Source organism: Plasmodium malariae (genome assembly GCF_900090045.1).
Source record: "Plasmodium malariae genome assembly, contig: PmUG01_00_17, whole genome shotgun sequence".
Taxonomy (NCBI): domain Eukaryota; phylum Apicomplexa; class Aconoidasida; order Haemosporida; family Plasmodiidae; genus Plasmodium; species Plasmodium malariae.
In genome coordinates, this window is record NW_021638288.1 from 39,400 (window position 1) to 51,601 (window position 12,202).

The window sequence follows — 12,202 nt, forward strand, 5'->3', positions numbered from 1 at the left end:
CAAACAAAAATATAATTAAAATAATATATATTGTATGGCCGATGTATTAAATTAAACACAAGGAAAATATTAAAATACAAATTTATAAAATAAATCAATCAAATTCAATAAAGGTTATGAATATATATTTTTATATTTTATATAAAAACAAATATGCAAGTTCAGGTGGTATTATAAAAATAATGTAACTTCATGTACTCTTCTTGTGAGCATAATATTCTTAAGAATGCTACATAACTATTTTTTGGAATTTAAAAGTTTTTTTTATAAATGAACTCTAGCATTATTACAAATTTGTTACTTATATTTATTTATAGTTCTATATTTTTTAATTTTTCTACAGGTATAAATAATGCCTAATACAATAGATAAGTATATCGCGAATGCAAAACCTAAAAAAATTATATAGACGAGATAAGAATACGTACTTCCTGAATTAATTATTTGTTTTGACTTAGACACTAATCTTGAATATACTAAAGCTACCAATAAAAATATATAGGCAGGAATTAATAATAATTTTATCTTCTTTCTATTTATGGCTGTACACTTTTCCCAATTGTTCATTTCTTCGTTATTCTTTATTTTGTCAATGGAATGTAATACGCTGAATATTTGTTTTTCACAAAATACATCCGCTCTACTAGATAACGAAGAATTACTACTTCTATGCACTTTATGCCATTTTTCTCTTTTTAATTCACTTTCTTTTAATTCTTTGTTTTGTGATAATATATCTTGTTTATTTTTAGATATATGTTCTTCATCTAGCACTTTATTATATAGTCCATCAAAATTTCTATTCACTGAATGATGTGCTAACTGTCGATTAGTAGTTAAGTTTAAATCTCTATATAACTTATACTTCTCATCCAATAACCCATTGCAGCTCTTCTAAAAAAAAAAAAGTAAACATATTATTTATAAGAACATATGTTTCTATGCTAAGAAAATGTTATTTTTAAAGATAAAATATTCAATAACAAAAAATAAAGTATTATACGAAATATTATTATAATACCAAATCATTGTTATAACGAATTATCCAAAATAAAAGAGTAAATATAAAGATTTTAATAAAAATGATGGAATTGAAATTTTTTTTCATTGTATATATTATTAATTTTATTATATATTAACTAATACAAAAAATAACTATAGTTTTATATATTGAAAATGATAAAAGAAGCCATTCATATTTTATTTTTTTTTCATTTATTTAATTTATTTTAAATTTTATAAAATGAATTATTATATATATACTTCATTTATTTTTCACAAACAAATAAGAATTTTAAAATTTAGAACAATTTTAATATAGATTATTATAGAAATAAAATTGAATAAAAATAAATGATAATTGTACATAATATTTTAATTAATTATTTAATAGCAAAGAGATTAAATTTTTTTTTATAAATTAGTTTAAAAAAAAATATATAATACGAAGAAAATTATTAAGATGATATGAAAACAAATATTATTTATTCAGTGATAACATTTTTTCATTCATACAAAAGAAAGAACTGTACGTAGAAAATGTATACTAATATATATTCACACAATAATTATGAATTTTTGTGTTCCTTCTAAGAAATAATTCTTATTTTATACATTTTTTTTTGTATTACTTCACCTTCTACAGTTAAATAAATTGATTGTTGTTACCGTAAAAATAATAGAAAAAAAATATGAAGATAGGAAAAAATATTTTTATTTTATAGTATATTCATTATTATTTAACTACAATTTTTTCTTATATAAATTTTTATATATTAATAAAATAAAATTTTTAGTTATTAAAAAGTCTATGAAATTATGTATATATTTTTAAAAGTACCATAATAATTATTCTATTTTTGTATAATAATTTTTACAATTGTAAAATTTGTATCTAACTCCAAATGAAATTTATTTCTATCTAGTGTAAATTTTAAAAAATGTACAAATTAGCTTTTTTTTTTTTTTTTTTCTTTTAAAAATGTAAAGAAATATATATTTTGAAAAATATTTATATATCAGAAAAAAAACAAAATGAAGATAAAAATAAAATTAGCATATAAAACAATTTTGTGCAATCCAATAATTTCAGAAATATTTGTAGCAATTTAATATTACAAATAAAAGTAACATTAGCAATATAATTTTGGGATATACAAAAGAATAAATAAAAAATTTGAAAATTGGTATATGAAAGATTTAGTAATTTCTTTGATGAAAATATATAGAAATAACTTATATTGTATTGTTTTTTTATAAATAAATAAATTACAAATATGTTTTTAAACCACATGAATGTTTAAAATTTTTATATAATAAAAATATATCTTAATATAAGAAAGGTATTTTATATTTTATTTTTTTTATTCTTTTTACATTACAATACAGCTACTAATAAAAAAAGAATTATTATAAACAAAATAATATTAAAACCGATTATAAAAAAAAAAAAATATAAAGTAGAATTATAAAATATATATATAATTTTCATGGAAGAAATGTTTCATTAAAATATAATAATAATGAATAATAACAAAAAAAAAAAATATATACTTTCAATTAAAAATCTCACTGCATCATATTTATTTTTTGAATACAATATTTTTCAAATATGAGGGTCTTATTTTCTTAATTTCTATGTACTCTTCTACAAGAAAAATATATGTATGTGTTATATAATTGATTAAATAATACTATTTAATATTCATGTAAATATTATTACTAAAACATGTATTAATATTATATTTTCACGCTCATTTGAATCTATAAAGAACCAAATTTAATAATGAAAATTACTCTAAAAACAGCTGCATTTGAACCTTATATATTACGCTTATTTAGTTGAACATTCTAAAAAAAATATAGTAACATTTTTTATATATTTTATTAAAACTTCTCTAAAAAAGACAAATAGTACTACGTACTTATAAATTACCAAAAAATTTAGTTCAATTTTTCACTTTCATTTTTTTTTTAAATTATCTTAATTTATTGAAGAAATTACCAGTTATTTCAAACTATATGTATATTTTGATATCCTTAAAATGATGTTAACAATATAGACTATATATTTATAAATAAGATCGAAAAATATAACATAGGTATATATATTTATCTACTTATCATTCCATTATTTCACAAAAGAACATATTGATTCTCATTACACTTAGTGAAAAATTTCATTTATATAGATATATAATACATTTTTATAAGCGTATAACCATAAAAAATCAAAGATAAAAAAAGGAATAAATTACGAAACAATATCTATTAATATACAAGTTCATTTTATTAATTAATTTAAAATTTTAATGTTGTAAAAATAAAAAATATATAATGTATATTAATAAATTTTCAATATATATATATTTAATTCATTCTACTAAAATTGAACTAACACTACAGTTAAGCATAATAATAGTATAGTAAATGTTTTTAAGTCCTAATTTAATTTTAAATATTTAGAAACACTAATTCGTTAAACTATTATGAATAATATATATATAAAAAACATTATTTTATCATATATTTATAACTTCACATAAGATTTCAAAAAAAAAAAAAAGAGGCAAGTATATATAAAAAATAATTTTACAACAAATATATTTCATGATGCATTTCTCGTAAAATATAATTTACAGAAAAATAATTAAGTTTCTTATATTTAAAAAAATAAAACACTTATATCTATAAAAATACAGCAAAATACATGACTGTAGTCCCATTAAATACAAAACAAGACACATTTATTTTTAATATAAAATATACAACACATTTTCCTAATTAACTAAAAATGATAATAATATATGAAAGGATAATGTTATGAATGTAGTATTTCTTGTAATTGAACTATATATGAGCACACGACTTCAATAAAATTATATGTACTTTCCTTTTAGATATATTAATTTTAACGCAAATTTATTTTTTATAAATATCTATTTAAATATACAAATACATTTATTAAGAAAAAATAATTAATTATGCTGAAAAAAAATCTTAAAATATAAAATGCAAGGTATTAAAACATTTTAATTTACCAAAACAACTAAGTCATAATTTCTTACTTTGTTTATCAAAAAGATCACGAGAATCGATGTACAAAAATAAAAAAATAATAAAGTGTAGGAACCTTTAATAAGTATATAACTAAATATGGTACTCTTATTATTCCACACTAGAAATGATTTTATAAAAGGAGACATATTATTTACTACATATTTTACTTTTTCTGCACTTAATTTTTTCATATTTCTTAGCGTTTTTATGATAATGAAAAACGCACCATATAATTGTGATACCTAATATAACGAACGGTACCATATATATTAAAATACGGAACACTTGACCTAATATGCACGCATCAGTAACTGTTGTACCACTGCACAACATACATGTTGGCCAAGAATCCAAAATTTCCGAGTACTTCCAAAAATCAGTTATCTTTTTCAACACACTTACAAGTGTATATAATTCTCCCTCATTCTCATTCACTAATTTTTCTAAATGAGTTTTTTTCAAACCGAAGTAAGACAATAAACAATCTTTATCTGATAAACCTAGTGCTAATTCTACTATGAATACTATCAAGAAAAACAAAAACAGCAAGGAAGGTAAAAGAACCTGTAGTTCTCACTTTTTAAATATTATTTTTTCATAAATCCTATCACTCACTGCTTTGTTATTTTTAATAACATTCGTATAGTCAAGTTCTTTAAATATTTTTTTCTTTAAATGAGCATATTATTTTGTTTCAAATAAACAAAATTTATTTTTTGTATCCTTTTTGTTCTCACTAGCATAATTTAATGTATTTCTGTACGTTTGTTTTTTCTTTTTCATAATGCCTTTTTTATTATAATATATATCTTTTTTTTCTCACGCTTCTTTATGTGGTATATCTTCTATAAAATCTCTAATAAATGTATCATTATATCTCTTTCATTCTGCTAATAATCTACAATTTCTTATACCTAATTTTCTAATAAGGATGCATTTCTTCCCCCAATATATATTATACATACACTTAAAAAACGAAGATAGCATGTGTAATTTAAAGATAAATGCTACCAACATAAAAAAATATTATTAATAAACATAATAAATGAAATATAGGAATATGTAAAATATGGTTAAATAATATTTTTATACCGAATCATTGTTAGAATGGCATATCCAAGTTAAAAGGATAAACACAAAAATTTTAATAAATAAAAATATCGTAATATTTTGTTTCTTGTTGTATAATCTTAATAATGTAACATATTAATTATATAATCAGTTAACAATAATAAAATACACTGTTAATGACAAAAAACAATATAATTATTTATTTAACTATTTTCTATTTTCATATTAACGAAATAAAATATATATAACTCTAGTTTTTTTACAACGAATTGACTGAAAATTAACTTTAGAAATATAATATAAAATTTTTATCTTAATGTTATATACGAAAAACTAAAATTTACTAAAATAATATAAATTGAAATATTGAAAAATATTCAAAATACATTATTTATTTATTTAATATAACAAGTTAATTAAATAACTTGTTTTTTGATTACTTTTAGAATAAAATATGTATATTTATGTATCATTTTATAATTTTTTGCTGTATTTCCTTGTTACAGTGTAGATAATTGAAATAATACACTGCTATGCATATTGATAAAATAATTTCTAATATTTAAAATGTTTTCTTATTAATACTTATTATATACATTATACTTGGAAAAATATTTTATAGCTAATATAATATTGATTATTATAACAAAATTATAATATTAATAATAAATGTAGAAAATAATACTACTTTAATTTTATGTATTATATTATTTATAGCATTTACATTAGTTAGTACATGGGCATTTTCATTCTTATATTATCTTTTATATATTTTAAAAAACTTTTTACTAATATACTACATATCATAAGTTTAAATAAATGTTTCATGTGTATAGAAAGAGTGATTTTTTATTTTTCTATAATTATTCTTGAAAATTATAATTTTTATTAAAGTTTAAATTATATGATTATTTCCAAAAAGAATGCTTGTAAATGAATGTATCTAATTACTACTCCTTTTAATTAAATGTATATATATATATAAGCATTAAAAAATAAAAAAATTAAAACTTGTATAATATGTGCAAATATCAGAATAACCTAAATTATAAAATAGGTTTATATAATTTTATGAACAATAAAAATAAAAAAAATTATTGTTTCATTCATTTGCTTTAGTATATATATTATAGCAATATTTATAAAATATAATTAAACCAAAATTACTTATATAAAAAATAAATTAATAAATATTGGTATCCTACTACTTATTGGAAAAGAAGAGTACTACACAAAATTAATAATTCCATACTTTTAATTACTACTAAAATTAAATTATCATGTATATATATTGACTATTTTTTAGAAATAGCCCGAGAACTGACCTTTGAAAAATAAATTAAAAAGTAATATTATACTTATGCATTGCATATGAAAAAAATTCTTATTTTTTTACTTTTATTTTATTAAAAAAAATATAAATTATATATACTAAAGATTTACTAATAGTTTATATAAATTCTATGTATATTTACATATTCCTAAAATAAAATAAAAACTTAAAATATTTATAGAAAACATTAAGATATATCTTCAATGCATAAATATATACCTATACATGATGAAACTGTTGTATAAAATATATTTTTGTTTTATTTTTTTTTAATGTCGATTTAAATTTTTGTAGATATATGTCACATTTTTTGAAATTCACTTCTATACGTATATAAAAAAAAGGATTTGTGCATACTATCTTTTAATATGTGATTAAATTTGATTCATTTATTTAATATTTTAATGACATAATAATTAAAAAACATTATACTATATTTACATATAAATTTTCAGTTTAATATAAATTTAATTAAATATTTTAATTATTAATTAACACAATAATAAAGAACAATAACAAAGGGATAATTATTTTTAATTTTTCATTTAACTGTAATGATATATAATCCCAATTTAGAAAATAATTATAGATGATATATATTTTAAATGCCTATTCTTTCAATATTTATAAATTCATTCTTTTATGATGCAAAAAAACAAAATTTATGATAGATATATTTAAAGGGTAAATCCAAATTAGTGGTTTTATAATTTTATACTTAATAATTATAAATAGAATCTAATAATTACTATATAATTTATATAAATATATTTTATTTATTATTACTAAAAGTAAATTTTTTAAAAATAAGAGTTCATTTATTTTCGTTATTTTCTATTTATATTTTTTCCAAAAATAAAAAAAATTTATATCTTCGACAAAATATGTATATTTAAAAGAAAAAAAAATATAAAAAGTGAACATTGTATACAAACACCTTTAATAATTATGATAATTTAAAAGAATTTTAAATAAAATTACCTACGATATAAGATATCATCGTTACGAAATGTTAAGGATAATATATTATAATTTAGATAAATATTCGATATATAGTTTTTTTCCTTGAAAATTCTATAAATGAAAGAAGCATTCGTTTATATTTTATTTATATGTAAATTATTACTACACAAAATAATATATTGTATTAAAAATATGATACAAATCTAAATAAAATAAATTAACATTTTATGAAATAAACATAAAAAAAAAAATATTATATATTTAATGTATTTTTTATTATGCAATAGTAAATTCTTATTAATATGACAAATTATATTACTGTTCTAAAAAATAAATTATAAATTAAGATAAAAATCATATTATATTTTTAATTATACCATGTGTTTCATACTATCCTGTGGCACTGACATTAAAATAAGATAATTATTTTTTTTATTTTATGCTTTTATATACATGTTGGATATATATTTATATATATTATAAATATAATGTATTTGGAAACATAATCGTTTCATAACCATAACATATTCCATTATTTCACTTCCTCTTAATTTTCGAATATTACAAATTTCCATTTCTACAAAAAAATATAAATGCGTATTTTAATTAATAGTTCTGTATATTATGAGAAATACATAATGATACGAATTATTTATAAATATAACTTTTTATTTAATAAATGATTTTCGTATACTGATGTAACTAATTGAAATATTTATTTTTAGCAAAACTTATTTTTTCCTATATATTTTTTTATTTTTATATCCAATAAAATTATTCGCCGCATTTTAAATTAATTGCTCATATTTATCCAAATATACGTATCATATATAAATAATTTAAGCTTATTCTCGATATATTTAAGTTATTACTAAATAAATATATATATCATAATGATTATTAAATACATACATAATATATAAAACATCATTTATGCATTTTAAAAAAATACTATATAAAAAAAATAGGAAGATAATATATCAGAATATATTAAATTTTATAATTCACATTAATCATCTTACGGTATATCAAAACATTTAATTATATCTTGGTGATTTTATAATGGTTACATATTTCCTGAATATACATCTACGGTGTATTATTCGTAAAAGTACTATATATTGTTTTAAATTATGTAATAAATGACTTTTTGCTGAAATATATTATGCATAAAAATAAATCTAACTCTTCTTTTGATTACATCCTATTTTAAAGCTATAGTAAAATTATGTGAATGTTACATGGCATATACTAGCAAAAATTAAAACTTTATAAAATGTCTTTTTGAAACAAAGAGAAGGGATTAATAATATCAAAAGTGCTTCAGCAAGTAATAATTGTAAATCGCATAAATGTATTTTATTATAAACATTTTAATTAAATTTTGGTCTTTTTTATTTTTATCTTTATAGCACGGTACATCCAATGCACAATTCTAAAAATATATTTGCTGAAGGATTTTAAAGTATAACTTATTTCTTCAGTAATAAATCTATTCCGATTTACAGCCATTAATTTATGTTTTAATTTTTTATATTTTTATTTAAGTTTTTCCTTATATATTTTAATTTAATTAGTCCTATATTCTTTAAATTATTATTTCATATTATCTTTTCTAATGTAGGTTTATTTTCCTATTTATTTTTTTTTGCTTTTCTTCGTTTTCTTTATTTCCATATTAATCATATTCTGATGTCTTCTTGTTCAAAATTGCATTTTTTGCTTCATTTTCCCTCATGTATTTTTCTATTAAAATAAAATTTTTGTAATCTATTGAATAGTTCCTATTGTTCCTCTGGTTTATCGTTTTTCTAATCTGGAAATAAAAATAAGACTTAAAAATATATTTTATAAATTCATAATGTGTTTAACCTCATAATAAGAAAATTGTGCTCACACAAATTAAGCAAACAACAGCAAAAAAAAAAAAAAAAAAAATAATAAACAAAAAGAAAAAAACCAAGTATAAATATTTTAATTATACTATATCATATTATTATTACAGTGACAACTTCATATACAATGGACAAATTAATAAATTTTTATGATGAGAAGGAACTTAATTTTTTTTTTCGTGACATTTTTCCATATTACACATAAATTTAGTATAAAAGAAACTGTTCATTATAATGATCATAATTCTATTTAAATAAAAGTTTCTATTTAAACTCTTCTAACATTTTAATCATATATTTTAGTTTATAGATATTAATTATTTAACTATACATATATATATATGTACACATTGTGTTTTAAATGATAATATAAAGAAGAAAAATACAATAATTATATAGTAATATTTCTTTATATTTTTACTTAATATCCTCTTAATATATTTTTAGTATAATCTATATAAATTAGGGTAGTAACCAATCCAAAATTTACTAGAAAGTTTATTTTTCTATAATACATAATTTCTGGAATAAAAAAATTACCTTTATACATAAAAAATAAAAAACATAGATAAAAAAAAATTCAGCTAAAATTAAAAAATATATATTTTAAAAATTTTATTTTCATGTCTATTTCGTTTTGTTTTGTTTTATTTTTTTTCAGAAATAAACCATGATTATTGAAATACAAGGATATCACTATTTCTACTGATATTTGATGTAACTATAGTATAATGTTATAACTCCTCTACAAACAAAATGTTTAATCCTTCGAAATAATACAACAAAACAATATATTCTACTTATTTCTGATGTAAATACTATATGGAATACTCATATTTTTAAAGAATATTTATATGATAAACAATATTAAATTATTTAATACACATATTAATCATTTCTATTTTATATATTTTAAATATCATACGATCATAATAAAAGATTTCTTCTTAGATGTCTATTTTAGAAATCAAGTATAATTGTATCCATATTATTATTTTCTTCTTTGTTTTATTTTATTTTATTTTATTTTTTTCTTTATAAATAAAGAAATATATGCACATACATAAAACTATGAATTTTAGTTTTTTTAATATTAAACTAATTATTCTATAATTAACAAATACATAAACTTAATAAAATAATGTAAAATGGAAAGCGTAGAATAATTAAAAAATTAACAATGACACTTATTCTTTTTTTTTCTTTTTACTTCTATACAAAGATAAGTACTTTCACTATAAATTTCTTTAATAAAAAAGAATTGATATTAATTTGTTATATATAATATCAAATATTTTATTTACATTTTTTTATTAATTATATATATATATAAATATATAATATAAATATAAAGTAAAATGGGAAAAATTCTTTTAGTTTTTTTTTTTTATCGTGAACATGCCTTCAGCATCACATTACATATAACAGCACAATTATAAATTTTTTTTGTTCTTTTATTTTGAAGCCTTCTTAATTTAACTTTATAAAATTTTATTTTAAAATTTTTTTTATAAATTATAAATATTATTTTATATACGTTATAGTAAACATATATCAAAAGCTAAAAACAAATAATAATAAATAAATAAAATATTTCATATAAATCCAAAATAAAACCCTTTCATTATACTCTTTTTTTTTTTTCTGCTAATTTTCATCTTATCTAGTAAAAAATCATTATTCAAAGATTTTGTTGTAATACATTTAAACAATATGGCACTTTACTAATATTTTTGAATGTAGTCTTCGAAATGAAAAAATAAATATAATATTAATTAAGAGAAAAAAAATAACCTTAGTGCATAAAAAAAAATATCTTGAAATAAAAAAAAATAATGTGCGCAAATAATACTAGTAAAATGTTAAAAATTAAAATGTATACTTTTAATAATCAAATTTTAATTTAATTATTATTGCTTTTAATTTATCTTATATTATTTATTATTGAAGCTTTTATAAGATAAGGTATAATAACCACTCAAATATTATTGTTTTAATATAAATTTTTATAACTATATTATTGGAATTATTGATTTAAAATATAAATGTACATCATCCGCATAAGTTACAGCAAGATTGAAGTTATAATAAATAAAATTTTCATATATCTTATATAATGTAAAAATATAACTATGTATATATAAAATAATAATATTTTTTATCAACTAAGCATTTAATAATTATGCTATATCAAATTATATCAAAATATAATACTATATATAATATAAATGTAAGTATAATATATTATAATTTTGTTACTGCTATACATATTCCTTCTCTTTTTTAATTAATAATTTTTATAAAAAATATTTTCAAAAATAATTACAAGATAGTAGATAATTTCTAAAAAAATATTACATTATATTTTTTAACTATAGATCTAAATATAACTTTTCTAAAAATATTTTCTGAATATATTCTAATACATATTTTATTTCTAGAATTTTTTCTCGTATTATATCCTCATTAAAGCAATATTTTATCAATATATATTATGTATATAAATATATAATTGTTTTTCGAAATGAAATTTTGTTTGGTAAATTATAATATTAACACAATTATTTCGGTAATGTGCTCATTAAATAGTTTTTTATTTGTTTTATTTGAATAATATTAATTAATAGTATTTTAATTATAGCTTTTACGAAAATATTTTTTTTAATTATAACTTTTTTATTGTACTTCATTAAATACTACATTTATATTTATTTTAAAAAAAATTTAAAGAATTGTTGTATAGACAATATATAAAATAATTGAGTCATGTTCTAAGTTATTCATGTACTTATTTTTTTTGAAAAATATTAAATATATCTACTAAAATATTATATAAGCTTTTACAACTTTAAAAATATCTATTATATAACAAAATACACAA

General features: G+C 17.4%; 1 protein-coding gene and 1 pseudogene across 2 annotated transcripts; both read right to left on the bottom strand.

Annotated features, from left to right (window-relative positions):
* Positions 1-297: 297 nt before the first annotated feature.
* Positions 298-1,108, bottom strand: PmUG01_00036700 (Plasmodium exported protein, unknown function; the record flags this gene model as incomplete). The annotated part of the gene is made up of 2 exons (XM_029008652.1): positions 298-894; positions 1,022-1,108. The coding sequence occupies 2 exons, from the start codon at positions 1,106-1,108 to the stop codon at positions 298-300; spliced, it is 684 nt and encodes a 227-aa protein (XP_028858916.1).
* A 3,098-nt stretch (positions 1,109-4,206) lies between these two features.
* On the bottom strand, positions 4,207-5,076 carry PmUG01_00036800 (annotated as a pseudogene). Its single transcript has one exon. A coding segment is annotated over exon 1 (870 nt).
* Between the last annotated feature and the right edge of the window lie 7,126 nt (positions 5,077-12,202).